Source organism: Panthera uncia, chromosome A2 (genome assembly GCF_023721935.1).
Source record: "Panthera uncia isolate 11264 chromosome A2, Puncia_PCG_1.0, whole genome shotgun sequence".
NCBI classification, from domain to species: domain Eukaryota; kingdom Metazoa; phylum Chordata; class Mammalia; order Carnivora; family Felidae; genus Panthera; species Panthera uncia.
This window is the reverse complement of record NC_064816.1, coordinates 162705472-162731686: the sequence shown is the minus strand read 5'-3', so window position 1 is coordinate 162731686 and position 26215 is coordinate 162705472. Positions and strand designations below refer to the sequence as shown.

General features: G+C 43.3%; 1 protein-coding gene across 4 annotated transcripts in view; it reads left to right on the top strand.

Annotated features, from left to right (window-relative positions):
• Window positions 1–2720: 2720 nt before the first annotated feature.
• Window positions 2721–26215, top strand: part of ESYT2 (extended synaptotagmin 2) — an 81192-nt gene continuing 57697 nt past the window's right edge. Inside the window, exons 1-2 of one of the 4 annotated variants that reach the window (XM_049642215.1) lie at window positions 20490–23519; window positions 26158–26213. Coding sequence is in view for 3 of the 4 variants with exons in the window: in XM_049642213.1 (XP_049498170.1) it covers window positions 2833–3144 (312 nt within the window). In the remaining variant the exon portion in view is untranslated. Of the gene's footprint in view, window positions 3145–20489; window positions 23520–26157; window positions 26214–26215 lie in introns of those variants that run through there. The other 3 variants (XM_049642213.1, XM_049642211.1, XM_049642212.1) reach the window with 3 other exon arrangements.

The window sequence follows — 26215 nt, the reverse complement described above, 5'->3', positions numbered from 1 at the left end:
CCTCTGAGAAAGCAGTGCCTTTCATTGGAGGAGCATCGGCACAGAAGGTAAGGAAGCGGGTAACATGAAGAGATCCCAGGAAACTGAGGGGGTTGAAGATACTAGCAAAAACCTAAGAACCGAGCTGGGTCTGTTATTAGCCTCCATACAGAATGAGATGCACTCTGCCTTGCTGGTGTGCGAGTGGCCAGAAGTTCAATGGGGTCATGAAGGAAGGCAGCTGAGGCTGGGAGGTTGATTGGTGTGCAGCCTGGACACTTCTCTTCAGTGCATTTTACATCCCTAAGCTGCTCAGGTCAAATAATCTATTGCGAATGTCCACTCAATTCTTTATGGTCCTACAGCTTTTTAGAGGGAAGACCATAGGACAGAAAAGCTCAGCCCCTTCCTATGTTAATGATGTAATTACCTGTCATAAACTTATAAACAGTCTTGAGGGAGAGGTGGCATTAGAACATTTAGCTGTTGCAGAGGAAAAGGTTTGAGACTTGTTATTTTGTATATTTACAACAATGTAATTTGGTGAAGGGCAAGAAACGGAAAACCACTTTGTCCCTTGCTTGATTTAGTGCCCTTGCCCAAAGCTGACTGTTCCAGACCCTAGAGCAATGTTTCTGAAATGAGATACATTTACGTATCTCCATGGCCACACACACACACACACACACACACACACACACACACACACACGTGTAATTCCATTCGGACCTGAAGATAAGGGGAGAAGAGACGTGTTGTTTATTCATTCAGTACCTGCTCTTCCAGGCACTGTGCTAGCCTGGAAATCTAATGATAAACATAGTAAATATGATCGTTGCCCTCATGGAACTGAAAGTTGAATTGTTAATGAGACTGCGGCAAAGCCATGAATGCATGCAAATGCTTCCCCCCACTCAAAAAGCTCCAGTTGGCAGCAAATCTTTGGTTTGGGGTGTCTAACGGAGCTGTGGTGGCAGTTTAGCCTTCGGTTGGCAGTCCTCTTTGCCTTCGTGGCTTTTACTCTCTTATCTGCACCACAAAGCGGTCTGTCAAGGTTTTTGTCCCGAAGACACCACGGTTCGACCCTGCAGCGACAGAGTTATCAGGTTATTATTCCAGAACCCTTGCCATATGGCAGGGAAGAACTTGTCACATGAGGTACACATTGAATCGAAAGCTTAAAAACATGTAGGTGTGCTCTATTTCTCATCAGTGAAGTCCCTGCCCTTCCTGAAAATGATCAAGGCCACCAGTCACAAAGATTTGAAGAGGAAGAGGGAAAAAACTAGCTTTGTTGTTATAAATGGAATTAAAATTTCCTTGGAACTCCATATGCTCAAAAACACTTAACTAGGAATTACCCTGATTGAGTTTACTGGAAAATGACGTAACCAAGCGCTGTGGTTTCTCCTCAGGAGTCGCAAGTGGGGTCTAAACTAGTACTTTAAGCAGGGAGTCTGGGGGCGCCTGGGTGGCTCAGTCGGTTAAGCGTCCCACTCTTGGACTCAGGTCATGATCCCAGGGTCGTGGGATTGGGCCCCGACCCGCTTTGCGCTGACCATGGAGCTTGCTTAAGATTTTTCTCCCTCTCCCTCTGCTCCTCTCCCCCTGTCACGCGCTCCCTCTCTCTGTAAATAAGCCAGAGTGAGCAGGAGGTCAACATTTTTCAAGGAAACTACAAAGCGTTCTACTTAGGAGCCCAGGCGCTAGGGGGCAGAGGGGTGGGGCTCAGTCTGTCAGGAACAGGCTCCGGGTTTCCGCTCCGGTAGTGATCTCAAGCTTTGAGAGCTGGAGCCCCGGGGCGAGCTCTCCGCTGACAGTGTGCAGCCAGCTTGCGATTCTCTCCCTGTCTCTCTGCCCCTCCTCTGCTCCCGTGCGCTCTCTCAAAGTAAATCACTAAACTTCAAAAAAATAAAAGGGAGTGCAGGTGCTTGGATTCACCTCGGGCACATATTCAAGCCAAAACTCTTCATTTTACGTACACAAAAACCAGACCTCCCCTGTTGCATTTTTCACAGCTCTAGAACAGCTGGGAGATTTCCAGAGAAGCATCTTCACGCTGTGGCGTTACCGGCACGACCAGAACGGCAACGATCAGAAGTGCGCTTGGCTTTTTTTAACATCTTACAAGTGTATTCAACAGGAACTTCCGGAAAGTGGGCAAGTGTAAGACACACGCTGGAACGTGCACTTCTCGTTCCACAAAAGCCTTCCAGAGAATGCCCCCCAAGGTCACGCGGCCACTGCGCGCCCGGCCGGGCCACAGCCTCCCCGCGCGGTCACGCACCTACCCGCCCTTGCGGAAGCGGAAGCAGGTGGGTCCCGCTCACGCAGCGTAGGTACGTGCCCTAGATGCAGGACCGCGCCCTGCCGCCACAGCGGCCCCCCACCCACCCACGTGACGACGCGCCCCGCCGTCTCTGCGGCGCCCCGCACGCCCAGTGTGTTTTCCGTGCCGGCCCCACCCACTCCCGCCTCCTACGGCGCCCGCCCGCCCCCGCGATGAGGTAGCAGCCCGGCCCCGCCCACCCACAGTGAGTCTGTGGCTCGGGTCCAGGGCCTCGCCCGGCCGCCGCGGTGGCGCCCAACTCGCGCGGTGACGTTCACGTTGGCCCCGCCCACTCCAGCCTCAGGTCTTGCCCGCATGATGACGTCACCCATCAGCCCCCGCCCACCCCGCGTGGTGACCCCGGGCCGCGGCCGGCCGCCTCCCCGCCCAACTTGCGTGCTTGCGTCGTACGCCGCCCGCGGGCGGAAGCGCGGGCGGGCGGTAGCGGCGGCGCGGCCCCCTCAGAGGGGCGCTGGTGCGCGGGCTGAGGCGCCGCGGCGGGGTAGGGACGCGAGCGCTGCGCGATGAGCGGCGCCGGGGACCGCGGCCCCGAGGCGGGCGCTGCCCGGGCCGAGTCCCCGGGCGCGGCGCTGAGCGTGGACGTAGCGGGGCTCCTGGCGCAGCTGGCGCGCAGCTTCGCGCTGCTGCTGCCGGTGTACGCGCTGGGCTACCTGGGCCTGAGCTTCAGCTGGGTGCTGCTGGCGCTCGGGCTGCTCGTGTGGTGCCGGAGGAGCCGCGGCCTCAAGGCGACCCGCCTGTGCCGCGCGCTGGCGCTGCTGGAGGACGAGGAGCGCGCCGTGCGCCTGGGGGTGCGCGCCTGCGACCTGCCGGCCTGGGTGAGTGCCGGCTCCCCGCCCGGGCCGGGGTCGGGTGCCCGCCGGGACCCCGGCTCCGCACCGCCCGGGGCCACCGGTCCGCCCCGCCGTCGGTTTCCGCGGGCTCCGAGCCCGACCGCCGCCCGGCTCCCCGCCCCCCGGTACCTGTCAGGCGTCCTCGCCACTGTCGCCGCACCCGCCCGGCCGCGTCCCTCCCAGCCCCACGTCCCGGTCCGCGCCCTCTGTCCCGCGCGGAGCTGCACGGGTGAAGTGCGCGGCGTGCTTTCCTGAGGTGGCTGCGCGGCGGGAGCCGAGCCCTAACCTCGGCGAGCTCTGGAATGTGCGCTCTGGGCGGCGGCGCCGCGGCCTGGAGCCCGGCGGCTCTCCCGTGCTCCTGGAGAAGTTGGTTTTTCCTGCTCCGGGGAGAGTGTCATTTCTTGATCGTTCCTGGCACAGGGGAGCCGGAAGGCCCTCCGGAAGATCTGCTGTTGTTAAGATAACTGAGAGTGTGTTTCGTTTTTTCTCGAGTAACGTCAGACTCGCGTAGGGTGAACTGGATTCCGAAGTGAATTTGGGAGGGGGGGTGGGGAACTTTAGTGCTAAGAGCAAGAGTCATGATATTGATTATTGTATTTTTACGTCCGGCAGTTGTCCGCATAATTTATTTCTGCGGCAAGGGAACTAGTGCAGTGGGTGTCCTCTTCTCGTCACGCCCTGGTTCTGTGTTACCCGCGAGTTGCTGTCACAGTCCTGACGGCAGGAAACGGTGCTTGTTTTTAAATGACGTTCGCATGAGGCTCGGTGTAAACTGGGCGTGAGTATGGCCCGCCGGTGAAATTCAGAAGGGCCACTTTCCTTCAGAGGAGGAAAGGGCTTGGAGAATGAGCGCTGTTTCCAGTCGTAAGACACGTGGGGAGTCAGGCATGCAGCGTGTGACCCAGGCCGCGCGGAGCCCGACGGACGCTGCCTTGGGATGACAAACAGAGAACCTCCCAGTCGGGGACCTTTGGGATTGAACGATCTGTCAATACTCGGTGACTGTGTGGTCCGAGCGTCTGTTGGAGAAGCAGAATCACTGCGTTTAGCTTGAAGCGAGCGGGAAGGGCGAGGGAGGTGTGGCAGAGAAGTCAGTGACCGGGCCTGGAAAGCACTTTGGAAGTGCAGGGCTTGTAAGTGGCATCTGTGTCGGTGTTACAGCAAGCTAGAGGAGGTCGCAAAGGAGCTAAAAAAAACAGAGTAGAGACGGTACCGAAAGGCGGCGTGATCCGGGCTGAAATGAACAGGAGTGGCTCATACCAAATTTGCCTGTAAAAATCCTTGTGAAATGCACACTAGTTTCACGGAGCAAATGAAAACAATACCATGTTGAAGGACAGGACAAATTCCTTTTTTGTTGTTGTTGTTGTTGTTTTTTTAAACAGAATAGAAGGGTGATTAGCCAGAGATTCTTTTCTTGGGTTTTTCCTTTGTGACTCCAACTGATGAAGCACGATGTTCATCTCATAGAATTTACGTTTTCTCCGTAGCTTTTCACTTGTTTATTCCAAATTTGTATTTGTTCACCTCCCGCCCCCCCACTTAAACATGCCTGCGCTGCTTAGAAAATTTCTGGATTAACGTAAAATTTCACGCTGATCATAGCCAAGAAAAGCATTAGGAGTCTGGGGTTTGAGAGAGATATTTTAATACAATAAATTGTAATACCCCTCCGTTATTGTCATAATAAAACCAGTGAATCACACTGTCCGGAAGTGTGCCTGCTTTTCTGCTACAGCTAGGGAGCAGATCAACAAGAAACTTTGTCTAAGGAAAGTCATGATATCTATATTAGTAATACTTTTACTGCACATACTCTGGTTCTTGGGCTTCTGAACTTTGGAGCGGTATCTTGCTTTGAATAGGATTTATCTGTACGTGTTTTCATGGTGTGTCATTGACAACTATGATTCATAGCCGGGTGGAATCCTAGGAAAACATGAACTAATGTGGTACTCACTTCCTAACCTCACTTGTGGATACATTCACCGACCATTTTTATCTGTAAAGTAACAATTTATACTGGATATGGAAAATGAGATATGACTACTTTGAGTAAAAAAGAAAAAATATATATACCGTTTGTAATTAAGGATATGAAAAATGGCTCTCAATTAACATGTGATAATCCTGTAAGACTTTGGTCCTATAGCTTTTTATATAAGCCATGTTATTATTATTCACTCTTTTTTCCCATAAAAAGGGAAAAGTTTGAGTTGATGGATCAAAGACTGGCCTTTTGTCATGGTGGTGTGTGTCTACCCTGTGTTAGTTGGGTCCTATAAAATGAGACCACAGGTAAAGAATATTCTTGAAGAGATTTTATAGAGTTGAATAAAGACAGGTTTCCACTGCTATTTTTATTTATTTGAAGTATTAGAACTTGGTAGGGTGAAGTCTGCCCCTTTTCCTGCTTTTACAGTAAGCTGCCAGTACATGATGATTGTATGGCTGCAAATAGAAAGCCTGGGGGGCTCAGTCATCTCAGCGTCCAACTTCTGCTCAGGTCATGATCTCACAGTTCCTGAGTTCAAGCCCCACATTGGGCAGACTGATGTCAGTGCAGAGCCTGGAGCCTTCTTCGGATTCTGTGTGTCCCGCCCTCTCTGCCCCTGGCCCACTCTCATTGTGTGTGTGTGTGTAAAGTAAATAAGCATTAAAAAAAAAAGAGAGAGACCCAAATCTATCATATACAGTACTACTTACCTCTTTTGACACTTGGTCTTTTATTACTCTCATACTTTGGTACTTGAGATTTAAAGCACTGGGCTTCCTTGTTAGGCTTTTTCGGGGGAGAGCTGTCGTGTCAGCTTCCCATAGTTCTGGGAAGTCCAGAGTTGATCTCTAGCCAGAGCTGAATACATACAGGCCAAGGATCAAATGAACAAGAGAAAAGAAGACACTTTGGTCTCATGTGAAGGAACGGCAAGTATTTGTTTTTATTCTCAGTGTTAATCCTTGACTTTAATAAAATTTGGTGAAGATTTGTAACCATATAGTCCATGTAGCTAATTCAGGAACAACAGTTGAGCTATTTTAAACTGTGGTTGCAACTTTAGCACTTAGATCCTAGAGTGATTATGTGCTTTGAAAAGATGTTAGAGCCCTCCTGACGGCTGTGATGGGGATGTGATGCTGCTTTGGGTTTTTTAATTTGTACTGGCACTGCTGTTCACAGAGGAGGACTGTGCACACTGCTTTGCTCTGAGTATGTGGACTAAATGCTTCATCGAGTGGGAACAGAATGCCCCGAGTGTGGCACACATAAAGCAATAATATCTTTTTAGTTTAAACTAAAAAATGGATTTAAATTTAAGGTATATGCATTCATCAACTTGTATGCTCTGGTTTTAATAATACTTCTGTTTTAGATTAATATTAGTTTCACTTTACATTGTGAGATGGGGGAATATAGAGCTAGGACTGAACTAGGAATAAATATAGGAATTAGAAATATATGGAGTATATTAACATTCTGTTAAATATAGTTATAAAATACAGATCTCCTGCAAAGAACCAGTTTTGAAAAACTATAGTGTTCTTGTTAGGCCTAGTGAACCTGTCTTTTCTGGAGGTTTTCATGATCTCTACATTGGTCACAACATTTAACTTTGAATAATATCACAGGCATTGTGAATATGCTAAAAACCATTGAATTGTACACTTTGAATATTTCTATTTTTGAGAGAGTGCAAGCGAGAGAGGAGGACAGAGGATCCTAATCTGCTCCACAGTGACAGCAGCGAGCCCAATTTGGGGCTCTAACCCACAACTGTGAGATCACGACCTGAACCACCTAGGCACCCCCGAATTGTATACTTTAAATGAGCAAATGGTATTGATGCGGTTTTAGAGTGGTGGGGAAAGGTGTCTGGAGCTGACAGCCAAGAAAGAATTCTTGAAATGTCTTTGGTGCAAAAGGTGGGGTTTTTTTTGGGGGGGGGGATTGTTTTTGTTTTTTAAAAACACAGGGACAGGACCTGTGGGCAGAAAGAGCTACACTGGGGTCATGAAGAGTGACTAAGTATATACCATCAGGTTGGGAGGGGGTTAGGGATAGTCTCTGAGGTATTTTGGAAACCAGGTTTTCAGGACCTTGAGGGGCTAGCTGCTGTTAGGAAAAGGTCATTTATTACTGTTAGTAAAAACTCAGTCTTGAAACCCTTCAGATGTACATCAGTGGGCCATATGAGCTTGGAGGCTGATTGCCAACATGTATCTTGGGGGGTGGGGAAGGTGGTGATAAAAGAGGTTTCCAAAGGAATTTTTCTATGTTAAGTAGACTTACAGGATCCTGGGGGTCCGCTAAGATAACCTTTTGCCCTTAGCGAAGTGTCATCATTGAATTCCTAGAGGAATGTCACTCTACCTGTTTCAAGGACTTGTCAATGGGCTGTAGTCAGTAAGGAAATTTAATTTTTCATTTGCCTTTGTTTCCTATACCAGCGTGGTGTGTGCATTATATCTCAGTAGTGCTGTTAAAGAGTATCAGGGGCACCTGGGTGGCTCAGTCTGTTAAGCATCTGACTCTTGATTTCTGCTCATGTCATGATCCCAAGGTTGTGGGATCCCCGAGTCAGGCTGTGTGCGGAGTGTGGAGTCTGCTTAAGATTCTCCCTTTGTCCCTCCCCTGCTCTCTCTTGTACACACACTGTCTCTCTCTAAAGTAAAAAAAATAGGGGTGTCTGACTTCAGCTCAGGTCATGATCTCACAGTTTGTGGGTTCAAGCCTCTATTTATCTAAATAATTTAGATTTTTCACACTGCTGGCGGTATAGAGCCTGTGGGGTTCTCTCTCTCCGTCTGCCATGCTCCCCTGTTCACATACTCTTTCAAAAAAATAAACTTTTAAAAATAAGTGAAAAACAAAATTAGTTACAATACAGAGTAAGCCATACATACGTCCTTGCTTGTGGAATTCTGACTAAAAACTGTGTTGTGACTCTTTTTTACATTTTATTCAGTTTTTTTAATTCCACTCTAGTTAACATACAGTGTTACATCAGTTTCAGGTGTGCAATATAGTGTAACACTGTTGCAGCTGTAAAAATTATTGTTCCAACTTCAATTTGGAGGCATTTTTAGAGAATATTTGATGAACAGTGTAGGCTTAAGAATGATAACTAGGGAGGTAAATGTTCTTACCTTGACCCTAATGTTACTGTAAACGTTGGTACCAGAATGTCTAAATAAATTCTGATTGAATGACATAGAAGTCATCTTTCAAAGATATAAATAGCTTAAATGTGTGGTTTTCTGTTAGTTATTCTAAACTCCTTTGATTCAAGGTATTGATACATACTTATGTATGTTTAAGACTTTTAGGGTATAGAATGGTTTGTTGTATATTAGATTCATTTTATCATAGCATGATTTTAGAATGTATTTTTTTGTGGTCTTTTGCGTTTTATTACATTTTGCTAAATCATTACCTTTTTTAGATCCATGACACAGTGCTGCCTCAGGTGAATTTCCTTTTATCCATTTAAAGATCTGGGGGCACCGGGGTGGCTCAGTCGGTTGGGTATCTGACTTTGGCTCAGGTCATGATCTCACAGTTCATGAGTTGGAGCCCCGCATCGGGCCATGCTGACAGCTCGGAGCCTGAAGCCTGCTTCGGATTCTGTCTCCCTCTCTCTCTCTGCCCCTTCCACACTCGCACTCTGTCTCTATCTCAAAAATAAATCAATAAAGTTAAAAAAAATTTTTTTTAAGATCTGAGGACCTATTATATGCAGAAATATGTGTGTGCTATCTTTTGGGTAGATAGGAGGCAGGATGTGATGGCCCCAGTGCCACGCTTAGTGGTGCATATAGACATGCATATAGACATATTTATGGACATTTAAGAATAGAAGGGCATGGCATTATATTCTGTGGGAATAGCAAGGTAACAGTGCCCAAGTGGGAAATCAGGCGTATCCTGTGGTGGGAACATCAGAGCCCACCTGGACTGTCCCATCTGGAGGGAGCTGTATGGGAAGGTGATGGAAGGCAGTAGAGGCTCATCGGTTGCTATGGGTTCAGGGGTGAGGAGTAGATGTGCTCCAGCCGCCCCCCCCCCCCCCCCCCCCCCCCCCGTTCTCAGGGCAGATTTCCCAATTCACAGGGAGCCTGTGCTAGGCATAGACATAAATACTGCTCTTGAGACTCAGAGTGTTTTGGCATTGGAGGAAGGGGAGATAGTGATGTATTCAGAATTAAGCTTGTGAAATCAGAAAATGGAAGCTCTTGTGCAGTGGAGTGGAATTCTCTTCTTGCTTCAGCTGCCAGAAAAACAAGCCAAGATTATTCTTGGGTTGTTGAGCACTTTACCTGGAGGGAGCTGGAAGTGCAGCCCACCTTCCTTGAATAGACCATTCTCTCTAACGGTCTTATTGTGCTTAAGTAATGAGTCACCTTGTGTTCTTTTGGAGCTGGGTGGGGCACAGTTCTTACATAAACAGTATCAGTGGTTTCTTTTGTGTGCCATCACTTTTCCATTAAACCTGTTTTCTTTGTGAGTTTTCTTGTGCTGTTTCTCCCTGTCACTGACCTTTTTCATTTATTTTTCTTGCATTAAAAAAGTCCTATTTTTTTAAGGAAACCCATTTATTTTTGTGAATTTTTCCTAGAGATTACATTTTAAGGAAGTAGCTTGATTTATGCCTGGGGATTAGAAACGAGCCTGTATGGATTCATTTATTTTTATTTATTTTTTTTTATTTTTATTTTTTAAATTTTTTTTTTTCAACGTTTTTTATTTATTTTTGGGACAGAGAGAGACAGAGCATGAATGGGGGAGGGGCAGAGAGAGAGGGAGACACAGAATCGGAAACAGGCTCCAGGCTCCGAGCCATCAGCCCAGAGCCTGACGCGGGGCTCGAACTCACGGACCGCGAGATCGTGACCTGGCTGAAGTCGGACGCTTAACCGACTGCGCCACCCAGGCGCCCCTGGATTCATTTATTAACTTCAACCAACATTTATGTTCCAGGGCTCCTGCTAAGGTGCTAGAAACAAACGTGAGTAAGACAGGCCTTAGAAACTCAAGAATATACCCATTGGTAAGAATACAGGTGTATATGTGGTCCTAGTTTTAGTCATAGTATGCATTTGTAGTTTTTTTTTTTTTAAGTGAAAGTAATAGGTACACGTTTCCTTAATCCAGGAAAAAAACATTAAAAATATCATTCATAATTCCAAATCACCCATAATAGTAGTTGATGGAAAATTACAACCTTGAGTGGGATTGTTATTGCAAATTTTTCTCTTTGTGATGAGCCATACTAAAAATCATTTGTTCAGGAAAATGTGGTTTAGGATTTAAGTTTTCTTGACTCTTAAGTTTGTATGGAAAAAGGAAAGGCAGACCTTTCTCAGGTCTTTCTGTTGGTGGGGTGTTATGTTCATTTTTTTAAAAAATTACGCCATTTAGAACATTGTGTACATTTACTAAGGTAACATCTAGAGTCTTTAATAAAATCAAAGATTTGATTGATGAGGACTAAAACTTTATTTAGGGTTTGTTGATCTAGCTATGCTTGTACTTCCAACTTTATGTTCTGCTGTCTTTGCCTGCTTTGCAGAAGGCAGTTTTACGACCACTCAGGGTGGACACCTCTGCAACCCACAGTGCAGCACCTGATGGATTACAGCAGGGTGTGCAGACCAGAGTGTCTGAGCAAAGTAACAGCACACATGTTGAGTGCACTGTGTGTGTCGGGAGCAGTGCCGTCCTAGTGACTACATGTGGGAATTGGTGACAGCCACGCAAATGGCAAGTGTGGAAATACTAACCCGACAGTTCACACTGTGTTTTCCTTTTTATTATTTGCAAAACTGTCATTGTAGTTGAACCCAAAGTTCTTTTTGTTTGCTCAATCACTAAGTGAAGTTCCTCTCACCTATTTTTTTTAAGTTTATTTATTTTGGGGGAGATACGGAGAGAATGTAAGCAGAGGAGGGGCAGAGAGAGGGAAAGAGAGAATCCCAAGCAGGCTGCACACTCAGCACAGAGCCCAACGTGGAGCTCGAACCCACGGATTGTGAGATCATGACCTGAGCAGAAATCAAGACTTGGACGCTCAGCCGACTGAGCCACCCAGGTGCCTCTCTTACCCATTTTTAGTGAATACACAATTATGTTTTTCTTTGTTTCTCATATAATCTTTCTAATAGAAGAAGGCATCCTCACTGTAGAACATTTCAAGCTTTGGAGAAGAGTAAGGAGGAAAAAGTCACCTGCATCCTGCGAACTAGTGAGGACCGTTACTAACTTCTTGATGATTTTCTGAATCTCTGATGTATATGGATATACATGTATGTGTTGTATCCTCCTTCATTGAGCATTACATTGTGGACATCGTGTCATTATTCGAAATACGTCTTTGGTTATTGCAATATTATCTATTTTATGGGGATGCTGTGTTTTATTTAGAAGGTATTTGATAAATTCTGGATTCAAGATTGTTAGATATTACATGCTGAGAAAATAAAACTAGAATTTGAGATGTATTTAATATTCTGCTCTTTTCAGGTTCTGAAACATTATTTGCTTGAGCTATTTACCAGATATGTTCCAGAATATGAACTGTTTTTGAACTCATGAGAGTAGCATGATAATTTTATAGACAAAAGTCTGACTTTGGAGGGCAGTGTTTATTTTTGAATGATGTTGATGTTCAAATGCACAGTTGATTCATCCAGATCCCCTCTTATGTGAATAACCTTCAGAAAAAAAGCATTCTCCGGACATGGGGGGGGGGTCTCAGCTTAACTAGCTTTTCTTTCTCTGTGCTGTGTTGGGATAGTAAAGTTTGTTAACAGGAGGAATATTTTAAACTGGATTAGTGGTTTCACGTAGTACAATGTCATGATGGCTCCTTGGAGATTGCTGAGACTTGCTGGATTGTCATTGACTTTGTGTCATTAGCCATAGTCTGGCAGCCCTCGGTCACTGACTGGTGTGTGCCAGTGGCAGATGCACGGGCTGCCCTCATGGCACCGGTCTCCCTTGTGATGGCATTGTGGCTTAGGTGCACACTGGAGAAGCAGGCTCTGGACCTGGTAGCTCTGGGTTCCCATCTGAGTCCAGTCCCCCTCCCGACTCTGTGCACTTGGGGAAGTCAGTCACACCTTTTAGAACCTTAGTTTCCTCATCATTAGATACACATTGAAATGAGCCATGAAACAAAAACCCATGATGTGGTTATGAGGCTGGAATGAGGAAAGACCGAGGGCCATGCTGGCCCTGGCAGGGCAGTGGCGGCCAGCGGTGCCTTTGCTCTTGAGTTAGTGATCTGAGTGATTGATGCTCCCTTTTAGAAGCCCTGGTGTTGCTGCCAGTTTCCTGCTGCCGGGCCACTTACCCACCTTACCACCTTCTCCCCCACGTCAGCTAGAAGAGGGCAGAGGGGACCTGGAGTTTCTCTTTGTTTCTGTTTCACTGCGGTTTGTTGGTTTTGTTGCTAGGAGTTTATCTACCTTAATGCTTTGTTACTATTCAAGGTCAGAAGTGCTACTTATAATTTCTGTCTTCTGTATATCCCTAAAATGATAGCCCAGGAACCTATGTTATTAACCCTCATCCTTGCTGCTGCTTCCTTAAATACTATCCTGAGGACAAGATTAATTTTCCCTCCTTCCGCAGCTGCCCTGATGCAGCGTATACTATAGTTCCATTCTGAAGTGTCATCTTGGAATCTTTGTTCATTCTAGCACTCCTTTCCTTCCTCTGGTGAAACCATGCTGATTAGTGACCAAAGTGGGGATTCGAAAATGCACTCCTATTCTGGGTCAGGAGTGACCCAGAATTATTAATTTAGTTTATTAATTAAACTAAATTAATAGTTTAATTTAACCTGTGTTATCTGTGGCGTTGTTTCCTTCTGTTTGCATCTCGGGGGTGATGTTTTAGGTTTCCCAAAGTAAGGTAGAACTGTACAAGATAAATCCAGTGATGTGACAAGAGAATGTCCAACTTGCTTCATCCCATAAATACTGCACTGGAGTATGTGGTATACTGGTTTTCATTTATGCTGCTCATATTCTGAGATACCAGCATCAAATTGCTAAAATTATTGATCAGAGTAATACTCTTATCTTCTGTTTTCTTCCTGAACTTTACTTACGTATTTGTTAAAGCATTTAATTAAATCTGTTTTGTGGTGTACTTGTGTGTAGCATAGGACTTGGAAGACAAGGCTTTTTATATTCCACTATAGTTCTTGCAGAATGCATTTCTATACAGTTTACTCGGTAAATCTAGTGAATTTTTGGAACAGTGAACTACCAATTGCTTGTCTTCTTAGGACTTTCTACACTCAGCTTGTAAATTGTTATATAATGCCCATGTTGCCATTGTAAATATTTGAAGTGAACTGCCTACTGAGTTTGTTAATGTATTTCATTTGTGCTATAAATATTTAAATGCCCAGCAGTGAGTACACAAGATCTGTTAACAATTTCTAAGTAACTACCTGAGTACTGGGTTTTTATTTTTCTTTGTTATTATTTTTTAATGTTTATTTATTTTTTGAGAGAGACAGAGTGCTAGCCGGCAAGGGGCAGAGAGTGAGACACAGAATCTGAAGCAGGCTCCAGGCTCTGAGCTGTCAGCACGGAGCCAGATGTGGGGCTTGAACCCACAAACTGCTGAGATCATTACCTGAGCCGAAATTGGACGCTTAACCGACTGAGCCACTCAGGTACCCCTGAGTACTGGGTTTTTAAAAGGAAAAGCCCAAATGTAATCCAAACCGTAAATGACAATATAATTTCTAGTTATTTTTTCATGTGTATAAAGATTGTGAAATCTATCCAGCTTGCTGTTTCACATTGGGGGAAATAAAGGAGTGAATCTTGCTATGCATATGAAGTAGTTTAAAAGGAATCACCTATAGATAGTAATTTCATAGTGAACGGAGCAGGAGGGAAAGGGTTACAGCCCATCTTTGCTTGCCGCCTGCACTGGGATCACGATAACAAATAACTGCAGACTTGGTGGTTTAAAACAACACAAATTTATCTTCCACAAGCCTGGAAGCCACAAGTCCCTATGGGCTGAGACGAAGGGTCAGCAGGGCTGTGCTCCCAGCTTCTAGGGCTGCATTCCTGAGCTCCTGGCCCCCTCTCTGCCTTCAAAGCCAGCAGCTGTTTCCATCATCACAGTGCCTTCTGGAAGGATGCTATGATTGCGTTAGGGCCCACCTGGATTATCTAGGATACTCTCCCCGACTTAGGATCCCTGATTTGTCATGTCTGGAAGTCCTTTTTTTGCCACATAAGGCAACATTCACAGGTTCTAGGGATTGCGTCATATATATCTTTGCGGGGGGCGACATTACTGAGCTGACAACACTACCTATGTCCGGATACTTGGGAGCCAGGATATTAGTGTGGCATATTTGTTACAGTTACTGAAACTGTTGATTCATTTACCTAAAATCCATACTTTACATTAGGAGTCACTGCCCAAAAAACTCCTGTACCTTAAAAATCCCTCTGTTTTTCCCTCCCTCTCCCAAACCCCCAGGTAGTTACTGATCTTTTTATTGTTGCTTTGCTTTCTCCAGAATGCCACATGGTTGGGATTATGTCATATGTGGCCTTTTTAGATTGGCCTCTTTCACTTTAGCAATATGTATCTAAGGTTCCTCCTTGTTTTTCCTGGCTTGATAATTCCTATCTTTATTTTGATTGCAATAAAATTCAAATAACAAAATTAACTTTTAAAAAATGTATAATTCGGTGTCATTTAGTTCCTTCACAGTGTTGTGCACCTATCACTTCAGTCTGATCCCAAAACGTTTACATCACTGTCCCCCCACCTATGCAGCCACTGCTTCTGTCTCTGATTTCCCTGTTCTGAATATTTCCTAAAAATGGAATCCTACAATATGTGACTTTTTGTGTCTGGCTTATTTCACTTAGCATAATATTTTAAAGATTCTACCCTGCAGTGTGTGTCGTTTCTTTCTATGGGGAATAATAGTCCATTCTATGGACCTACCACAATTTGTTTATCTGTTCGTGTATCATCCTATCCATTGATGAACGTTGGGGTTTTTTCTGTCTCTTGGCTATTGTGAATGGCACTGTGAACATTTGTGTGCAAATTTTTATTTGAATACCTGTTTTCAGTTTGCAGGGGGACGGTGTGTACCTAGAAGTGCAGTTGCTGGGCTCGTGTTTTTGAGGAACTGCCGAACAGTTCTACAATAATGGGAACATTTTACGTTGTCACCAACAGGGCGGAAAAGTTCCAGTTCCTCTTACATACCTGCCAACACTTGTGTTTTTGTTTTTAATCTTTATTCAGCTTTTAACCATCACCAGTGGGCCCTAACAAAATATTTTTTTCTTTTAAGTAATCTCCATGCCCAACATGGGGCTCGAACTCAAGACTCCCAAGATAAGATTCACATACTCCGCTGACTGAGCCAGCTAGGCGCCCCACAAACACTTGCTACTTTTTGTCTTTTTGATTATAGCCGTCCTGGTAGGTGTGAAGTGTCTCATTGTGGGTTGGTTTGCATTTCCACGATAACTAACTTCCCAACTCCACATTTAGTGAGTTTTCTTAGCCTGAAATTGGCCGTTTGGAAATATTTACATCCCAAAGTTGGCAATCTCGGAACTGGTTGTAAATGTGTACAGTATATCCCAGCTCTGAATGCTGTTCCTGTCCTCCAGAGAGGGTTCCCCCTACCCTCTAAGTTAGGGCAGTGTGGGAACAGATCAGCTTAATCTAACAAGGTTCTGAGCTAGCCCGGGGGCAAGTTGCGGACCGCTCTTCTCTAGTCTGCTCTCATCCGCTTTCAGGCTTAGCCCCGAAGACACGCAGTGTTGACTGAGTCCCTCTTCAGTCACCCTCAGTCCCGGTTTGCTTCCTCAGTATGAGGAGCCTGCCAAGCTCTTTTGCCTGTTAGAGGCTAGCTTCTTGCCCTGAGTAGCTTAAGAGTTTGGCAGCTACCTCACGGGTGAAACTGTCAGATAAGCTCACTTCCCCCTCCTGAGGATCTCAGATCCTGGAGTCTGTTGCTCAGCCGACCCAGCTCTCCCAATTCTTGTCTCTCTGGTCCTGTGGTGTTTGCGTTAACTCTGTGGCTTCTCTGCTTCTCAGCCCCTTTCTCAATCTCTTGTACCACATCCCTGGGGGGGAAGACAGTCTCAGAAGGTCAGCTCCCCACCGTAGTGCCTTCTACCCTGCATGTTAGCCCCACTGGGCCTTCATGCCTTGGCAGATTTCCAGTATCTTGTGGCATGTATATGCGTGTGTGAGAGTGTGAGCACGTGTGCATGAGCATGTTTCTAATTCTCAGCAGAATCGGTCTGCTGCAAGGTACTCCTCAGCTTTAAGCTAACGCTATTTATAAGGAAAACTAGATTTGTGAACTCCTCATAGATTGATTGCCCTATAAAATTTCGAAGGAAAATATTTTCTGTTGTTGAGTGTGATTTGGAAGGGGGATGGGAAAATAGATTCGGCAGAAAGGGATTAGGTGTCACGTTTTGTTTGTTTAATTTTATTTCAAAATGTATCCTTAGGTAAATATTTTAAATGTATATGGATTTCTCCCCCACGTTTTTATTTAAATGCCTGTTAATTAACATACAGTGTAATATTAGTATGAGGTGTGGAATTTAGTGGTTCAACACTTTTCGTACAACGCGCAGTGCACATCACAACGCGTACCTCCTTAATCCCCGTCTCCCTTTGGTAACCATCAATTTGTTCTCTGGAGTTAAGAGTCTGTTACTTGGTTTTCCTCTCTCTTTTCCCCCCTACGTTTATTTGTTTTGTTTCTTAAATTCCACATATGAATGAAATTATATGGTATTTGTCTTTCTCTGACTGACTTATTTCACCTAAGTGAAATTACAACATAATTCACGTTGTAAACGGCAAGATTCCGTTCTTTTTTTAATGGCTTAGTATTCCATTGTGTATATGTGTGTATATATTATAAATATATACCTCGTACTCTATATGTAATATATGCATGTATAGACCACATCTATATCCATGCATTAGTCAGTGGACATTTGGGCTTTTTCAATAATTTGGCCATTGTTGCTAATGCTGCTAAAAACATCGGGGTGTGTGTATCTCTTCGAATCAGTATTTTGTGTTCTTTGGGTAAATACCCAGTAATGCTCTTGCTGGGTCGTAGGTAGTTCTATTTTTAACTTTTTGAGGAACCTCCGTACTGTTTCCCAGAGTGGCCGCACCAGTTTGCATTCCCACCAACAGTGTAACTCGGTTTCCCTTTCTCCTCATCCTCACCAACACCTGTTGTTTCTTGTGTTGTTAATTTTAGCCATTCTGACAGGGGTGAGGTGGTATCTCATTGTGGGTTTGGTTTGTATTTCCCTGATGGTGAGTGATGTTGAACATCTTTTCGTGTGTCTTTTGGTCATCTATATGTTTTCTCTGGAAAAATATGTATTCATGTCTTCTGCCCATTTTTTAAATTAATTATTTGTTTTTTGGGTGTTGAGTTTTGTAAGTTATATGAATATTTTGGATACTAAATGACACTTTTTAAATTTTTATTTTAAGTAGTCTCCATGACCAGTGTGGGGTTTGAACTCATGACCCTGAGGTCAGGAGTCGCATGCTCTGCTGACTGAGCCAGCCAGGTGCCCCAACATGGAACCTTTTTAAATGAAAATCCTGTTACTATTAGCACCAGCTATGAGGCCGTTTGTAAATTTTAAGCAGTAGAGCTTGACGTAAACCGCTCTAGAAAAATTCTAGTTTGGGCTTCACTTACTTCACCTATGAAATGGCATCTGGCAATTCAGTGACTTGTGAAGTACCTGATAAATGTGACCATTTAGTGAATTTATGTTTTTATGAGTCATGAACGCTCTTTCATTTGTTTTACATTTTATAGCTTCAGGAGAAGAACAGGCTGGAGACGCTGGGGATTTTAATTATAAGCAGAGGAGAAAAATGGATTTTAAAACTTTCATGACAGCCTCATTTTTGTGTAGGGAAGCGTGGGGAGTCTGGCTGCCCCACAGAACAGTGTGGGGGCACTGCTTCAGGGGGGCTTGCCTGGTGCTGCTCTGGGTGTGGAGTCGGAGTCAGAGGCCGGTCCTCTGTGGACCCCAGCTCTGTGGCTGCTGACCGGCACCAACTGGATGGGGCTCAGATCCTTCACCTGCAGAGTGGTGAGGGAGTACAGTGATTGATCGGCCAGGTCCCTGCAAGCACTTAAAAATAAAAAATGAATCAGGACCAGGGGATGGGAGTAAAAGAGTGAGGGCCTGGAGGGGTGAAGAGGGGAGGATCTGAAGGGGTGAAGGGGTGAGGGAGAGAATTTGCGAGGGACTGGAGGGGTGAGGCAGTGAGGGACCGGAGGACTGAAGAGGTGAGGGAGTGAAAGGGTGAAGGAGTGACGGGGTGAGGGAGTGGAAGAATGGGGTTTTCTGGGGAGATACAAGCATTGGTTAAATATACAGCATATCCTCTAGTAAAAATTCATGTATCTTTATGGCCTCACCAAATATTTCAGTTCTGACATATATACAAGTTTTTAAATACAGAAATAATTTGGTCCCCATAATGGCATGCCCCTGTATGTTCCTTCTTCACCAGCGATTGGGGCAGGTGCCCTTTAGGGCCAGTAGATCACTAACGTGTCCTTGTTTGTTGGTTAATCCACCAACACGGAGCTCTCAGGCTACTAATTTATCTCTAGGCCTCTGGGGTTACTTACTTGGTTTTGATATTATTTTGGGAAATATCTGAGTAAAATAAATGAAATATGGTAGCACAGTATGTATTTTAGGGAATGGTATGTTTGTTTCTCTTTTGTAACATCTATATTTGGGATACGGTTCATATACCACGCAATTCAGCCACTTAAAATGTACACTTCATTGTTTTTCAGTATAGCACAGTATTATAGAACCATCACCAGTGTCTACTTTTAGAATGACTTTGTCCTCTCTTCAACTCCATACCCATCCCTCCACATGTCTCCCATGAGCCCTAGGCAACCACTGATCCAGTTTTTTTCTCTATGGACTTGCCTGCTCTGGACAGCCCATGTAAATAGAGTCAGGTAGTGTGTGGTTTTTGCGACTTTGACAACCTGTGTTATAGAGAGGTGGTACATAGATGATAGAAAATGAGAGAGGTGATAGGTGATTGATAGATAAATGGTAGAAACCATATCCACTTCCTGGTTTTGAGGGTGCACTATAGTTGTTTACAATACACCCATAGGGGAAACTGGGTGAAGTGCACACAGGGCCTTTTGGCGCTTTTTACAACGTCTGTAATATTCCAAAAGGAGAAATTCTTGAAGGTGATCTTAGGATCTAGTTATTGTTTCTGTATATAGTTACACATATAGTGCATGAACAAGTGATCTAATTATCATTTCTGTATGTAGTGATGCACATATAGTGAGTAAACTAGTGGGTTTTCTAGGGAGAATTGGGAAGAATCCAGGATTTGATCACGAGATGGGAAAAGGGGTGCCTGGGTGGCTCAGTCAGTTAGGCATCTGACTCCTGATTTCAGCTCAGATCATGAGGTCACGGTTTCTGAGTTTGAGCCCTGTATCAGGCGTTGTGCTGGGCGTGGAGACTGCTTAAGATTCTCTCTCTTACTCTTCCTGTTATCCTCCCTGACTTGGCATGCACAGATGCGCACTTTCTCTTAAAGAAAGAAAGAAAGATGTACAAAAACGCTTGTAATTTTTTCCCTGAGATTCCTGTCATTAAGCCTCTTGTATGGAAGAGAAAGAACGATAGAGTAAGCCATGATATTTCTCCCCGGGATATCACTGTAACACCAAATTAAAGGCTTGTGTCTGGGGGGAGGTGGTGTTGGGTTTTTTTTAGGTATTTCTGTATTGCACGATCACAGTTAATGACAAACAGGCATGTATCAGGATCTTGGTTTCAAACATCTAGTAAAAATAAATTGTTATATTTAGGAAACAAACCCTAATGTTTCCAAGTGCCTGATTACTGTTCTCCATTGCATACTAATAAAGGAGTAAAGAGAGAAAATGGGTAGATTTGGGGTATGTGACTTCATTCTCATAACTCTTCAAATATATACTGTCTGTGTGAGAGAATAAAATTAAGCTCTTAGAAATATATAAACCAGTTTCTTGAAAATGAAAAATTTATAGTTAATTTTCAAACATGAAGTGACTTCTGAGTTTGTGTAGATGTTTGGTATTCCTGTCAGTTCTGTACTTAAGGGGGACTGTGACTTCACAGACTCCTATAGTTTCTTATTATTGTTGGTTTTTTTTTCTTTTTATTTGAGAGAGAGAGAGAGAGAGAGAGAGAGAGAGAGTGAGAGTATGTGTGAATGATCAGGGGAGGAGCAGAGAGAGAGAGGGAAACAGAATCTGAAGCAGGCTCCAGGCTCTGAGCTGTCAGCACAGAGCTGGATGCCGGGCTCAAACTCATGAACCGTGAGATCATGACCTGAGCTGAAGTCAGATGCTTAACCGACTGAGCCACCAGGTGCCCCCTTTTTTTCTTTAATAGTAGAACAAAGCTGGGTTGATTCCACTTGGTATATAGAACATGTGCAATTAATTCAGTGCTACAATTACATATCTATCTTCTGGTCCATTTCAGTCAAAACATAAGCAGATAAATCTGAATAGTAGCATTTGATGTGAATTTAAAACCAAAAGCAACCAGATTGTCTTAAATGTTTAGTGAAGGAGATGAGAAGACATGTTTCCTATTCTTGGACTCATTTTAATTTGCGAAATTGATGTAATTTATGCCAGAACCTCAAGTCTGAATCAAGATTATGACATAATTTATATGACTTTTCTTGAGCAGTTGAAGAAAGAATGTCTAAATGACTTTGGAATTTTATTGAAATATGTTTCAAGTCTTTGGAAAATATCCGTAGACCTGCATCTTCCCTGTAAGGCATTAAGTAAATCTCTTGACATTAGTATTTTGATGAAGGGATATCTATCTAATTGTTCTCCTGGGTAGAAGGAACAAAGTGTTCCTGTTTAGATTCTACCATTGAATATTAGTCCTGGCTTAAATTTTCCTGTCATTATGTGCATGCACTGAAATTTAAAGCCTCCCTTCAGAAATAAATGGATGAATGGATAGTACATCCAACATGGCAGATGTACTATATGAAATTACAGAAGGCCTCATAGTAAAATTCATTCAAAGTATTTATTCTTTTAGTGAATTAGAAATAAGAACTGGTTTTCAAATAATTTAGACAGCTTGATTATAGAAGATGTGCTGGGATAAACCTAGCTTTTTAGTTTTTATCTTAATGTTTCCTGGTCTACAAAAATAGGTAGTGGTCATTCATGTACTCTGCCATTACTTGAGCCAGAAGAGTCTCAAGACCATGGAGCTGAGGTTTGGTCCACGCTGTGGCTCTCCATTGGAGTTTCAGCCAGCCTTCCTTTGGTCAGCAGACAGTTCTTATTTCGAACTGTTGGAGTGTGAGACCACAGAGGAAAGCGACAAATATACCCTGATAGATTTGTGGTGAGCATATAAAGGAGCGGTCATAGTCACCACCTGTGGTCTCAGGTAAGCCCTGAAGGAATATTAGTGCTCCTTACAGTCCCTAGTGAAATTTCTCGCTAATGCAAAAAGCACCTAGGAGAGAATTTTGAAAATGTTTCTTGGTAGAAAAAGGCCTTTAAGCAGGTGGATTTTCCAGCTCAGTTACTGTATTTTAATGTCTTTGTACTGTAGCATTCTTTTTGGTGTATCAAATCCACAGTAATTAAAGTCCACCTAAAGCTGACACAAACCACTGAGAAAAGTACAACTGTGGATTTACTGCATGAATTAGTTTGACTGCCTACTTTTTATGTGGACTAGAAATAGATAAACCAAGGTATTTTGTGCAATTTCTTTTTACCATCCAAATGAGAAATTTGACCCTACTGTTAACATTTTATTACAGGATTGACAGGTTCTGAGAGAAACATTCCCCTCTCCTGTTTTTAACCTTGAATACTTTCTTTGTAGAAGCAGCTATTAGGAGAAAGAATCCCAGTATCTCAGAAAAAAACTATTAAGATTTCTTGGCTCTAATTTTTCTGATCTGCATGCATACTGAGCCTCTGGGGAAGGTGGGAGAAGGGCAGATTAGAACTGGGGGGTTGTGAGGAAATATAGAGAGGTAGCTTTTATGATAACCCTTCTGGAAAATAGGTAAAGAAGTTTATAAAAAGATTGGAGGCACAAATTTATGTTGGTACCAATTTACATTTGAGTCATTTTCTCACTGATAAGTTCAGCAGCCAATCTGCCAGAATGCTCAGAACTCCTCACTGATATGTTTACCAAGAGGTAATAAGAACCCTGCAAGATAGATGACTTAAAGTTGAAAATATTTGAAATCCTTTCATTTGGAAGTTTTGTCCAATGTGAGTATTCAGTACTGTCTCTAATGCCTTTTTTCTCATCATAATTATATAGTATTTAGAAATTGTAGTGGTTTTCTTTTCTCCAGGTCCTCTCCTCAGCAGGCCATACACAGGTTATTGGCTGTGTCTGTCAGGATAGGGAAGCAGTGCATAGAGAGAATTGTAAATGTCCACTTGATCCAAGGTCAAGAGAGTGAGGACAGTTTCTGACACTCTCTCTTGCACTGACGTCCCATACTTGTGCCTTCGTCGATAGCATTTCCAAATCCAAGTCATTCTGTACCTTGGAACCTTAGACTCCCTTTGGTTGATTTGTGTGCTAAACAGACTTTTTCTGGGTAATTTTAACTTGCTGCAAGATTCTTTCCATTTGTATTGATTTTAAGATTAATCAGTATGCAGACAAAACAATAGTGAACATTTGAAGATTTTTAGTTAGTGTCTCCCCAGCTCATGAACTCTTTGAACGCAGGTCAAGTCTGTTTAAGTAAACCTGTGGTGTAGTACTTCCAGGCAAAGGTATGTGTTGATTGCTTTACAAGGTTTCCTGAAAACAGAGTTTCTCTTGTGATACAACGAATAAAGTATAGGTGTCTCATGTTTTCTTAGAACCTGTGGTTCTGTTCTAGTCTTGCCCCATTTGTTCCTGGTTTTTGAGATGTTAATTTTAGATAAGAAAATAAAACTCCTGCTTAGGCTTTTTCAATTTGTAGACGTCTATAGAACTCATTGCGTGGTGTAGGAAGGTTGGTGTTTTTGGATTGTCCCTGGGTGGTGGTTCCTGCTCCATTGTGCTGGGTGGCTGGTGAGGTAGGCCTTGCTCGGGTTTGTGCTGGTTGGGACCTCCCCCAGGTTCCAAAGGCGCACTCTGAGCAGCTGTACCAGGTGGACTGAACTCCTTTACCCTTTCCCGCAAATAGTGAAAGAATTCTTTCACTGGAACCAGTCACTGCCCCAAGTAAGAATTTGGTGAGTTTTTTTATGTTGGGTGTGTTTTTGCTGTTGGTTTTTGTTTGTTTGTTGTTGAGATAGTGCCTAAGGGACTATGCGGAGATGAGGAAGCTCAAATCCTTCTTAGGATGAGAAAGAATGTGAATAAATGAGTTTGGTGAACTTAATTGGCCAGTTTACTATTTGAAGTTTAATGACATTTGGTTTCCAAAACCACTTTATTCATTTGTCTTTTTTTTTTTTAATGTTTATTTAGAGAGAGCACTTGCGCTAATTGGGGAGGGGCAGAGAGAGAGAGGGAGAGAGAGAATCATAAGCAGGCTCTGTGCAGAACCCAACCCAGGCTCGATCTCACAAACTGTGAGATCTTGAAGGCTAAAATCAAGAGTCGATGCTTAAGTGAGCCACCCAGGTGCTCCCATTTATCTTTTGAATATTACTTAAAAATATTAAGTCAGTCACGTTTCCAGTGTAATAGATATGTATCTTCATACTTTCCTAGGTATTGATTTTTATTCTAGACTTTTTTTTAATAAAGGAAGGAGTGAACAGCACAGATACTTCATGTTTCAGTGTTGCTAATGCAAGTGGAATTTAAAAGGATTCCCCATACGCTGGTGTACTTTTGTGGAGTTGCAGGTACTCAGTCCTCTTCGGACATTGGATTGAGCAGTAAAGTCCCATACAAGTGCTAAGTATTAACGTTGTCTTCAAGGGGAGTGCTGTTTGAAGAAAAAAGACAGTCCTTTTATTTAACTTCAAGCATTAGCCCATATTATGTTTTTAATGTTCAAAAATGGGGGAAATGATTTGATTAGAAAATTCAGGTGTGTTCCAGCCAGCTGCATCCCTTATGCTTCAGCCTGTGTAACAGGGAGGACTTTCCAACCTTCAAGTCTGGGTCTCTTCCCTCTGGCCTGTTCCCCTGCTTTTGAACAAATTAGTCATCCTCTGTGAGTCTATTTCATGGTCTGTTAGATGGAGCCACTCGTTGTTCTAAGTGTGGTGAGGGTTAGACACGGTGGCTGTCTGTAGAGTTCCTGGCACACAATTAATGTTCTGTCTTTGTATATTTGGTTTAATTTTTTTTTAAGCAAAACAACTTTGGTAATATCAACATTATATTAGAATCTAAAATATGCCTTTGTTCTTTTTAAAGGTAAGATTAAAAAGATTTCTTGGGTAGTGTCAACTTTTAAATATAATCAAAACTTAAGTAATCATACAATGATTATTTCTAGTTTGTAGAGACAATATAAATAACAAATATGAAAACTTATTTTTTAATTGGACTTATATAAAGGAGATTTAAGGGCTTTTTTGTGCTTTTTTTTTTTTTTAAGTTCAAAGGTAAGGTTTGAAACCAAATGATACATGTTCATGGGTTCCTCTGTGATTTAGGGATATGTTTTCTATTTTCTCTATGTATCCCAGTTTTTATCTTCGATGTTTTTGCTACTTTAAATTCTGTTTGGTGGAACATAAGCAAATGTTTATGAATATGTATTAGTGAGAAGCAGATTTTTGACTTAGTAAATAGAATTAAAATTTAGTAACAGACTTCCTTCAATTTTGATATATTTTTTTTGGCACTTTGAAATAATCCCTCATAAATTAAAAACCTCAACGATTGAATGCCTTGGGATGACTCTTCTACAAGGAGACGGCTTGACGTTCAGCGTCAGCCAGCTCGCTGGTATTGAGGGCTTATTTGTGCGGCTGTTTCTCTGCCTACTGTTTCTGATAGTTCCAGAATACGTTGTGGGCACTGCAAAAGTGTTTCGTCGAATGCTAATCTTCCATCATTTCTCTCCTGACCATTCCAGCGTTGACCCATTCATTGCCTGTAGAATAAAATCAACACTCCTTTGCATGGCATAGAAAATATTTCAGGCTGTTCCTGACCTGGTTTTTCAGCTTCAGCATTTACCATTCTGTCCATCTTCAAATCCAGCAAGAGTAAATTGTGTATGCCATTATTTTTGATTAGACTAGGCTCTTCTTTGCATAGCAAACCCCAAGTAATTTGTCCAAACCCATGTCACATGCTGTGTTCTTCCCATATCTCTGGTGGACTCTTCCAGGCAGCATCAGATCCTTCCCTGGCCCCAGATCTTCTCTCACGGACTGGTGGTCACACCTTTCCACACCAGTCCACTCCACCAGCTGTGAGCTTCCCAAGGACAGTCGTATGTCTAAGTCTGTGTCGTATGCCTAGCTCAGGCCAGAGCCAGAAGTAACTGCTCAAAAACCGGCTGCTGCATTCAGCCTCTTCTTCAACAAGAACAGTCTATACATGTGCAAGTATATTAAAGACTAGCACAGGGACAGAAATGCAGTAACAAAACCAGAATTCACACCAGTCAACCTGTATTTCTGTCCTGGTGCATGATGGTGAGTAGAGAAGCTTTATTATTACATAAATGTAAATTCTGTAGGCAATTTGTGGGACTGGTGTGTGTTTGCAAGAAAGAAACAATAGCTTTATAGCATTACTCTGGCTTTAAGTGTGACAGAATGAATAGGAATTTGCTAGCACATTGGCAGACCTAATTTGAGAAATACCAGTGAACTTAGAGAAATCAAACAATGTTAGAAAAGGCACATGTTTTCATTTTGGAACTTTTTTTTTTTTTTTTTTTTTTTTTTTTCGCAGAAGTCATTTATCCCATTTAATCAACTGCTTAGAAATGGGATTGCTGGGTCACAAGGGT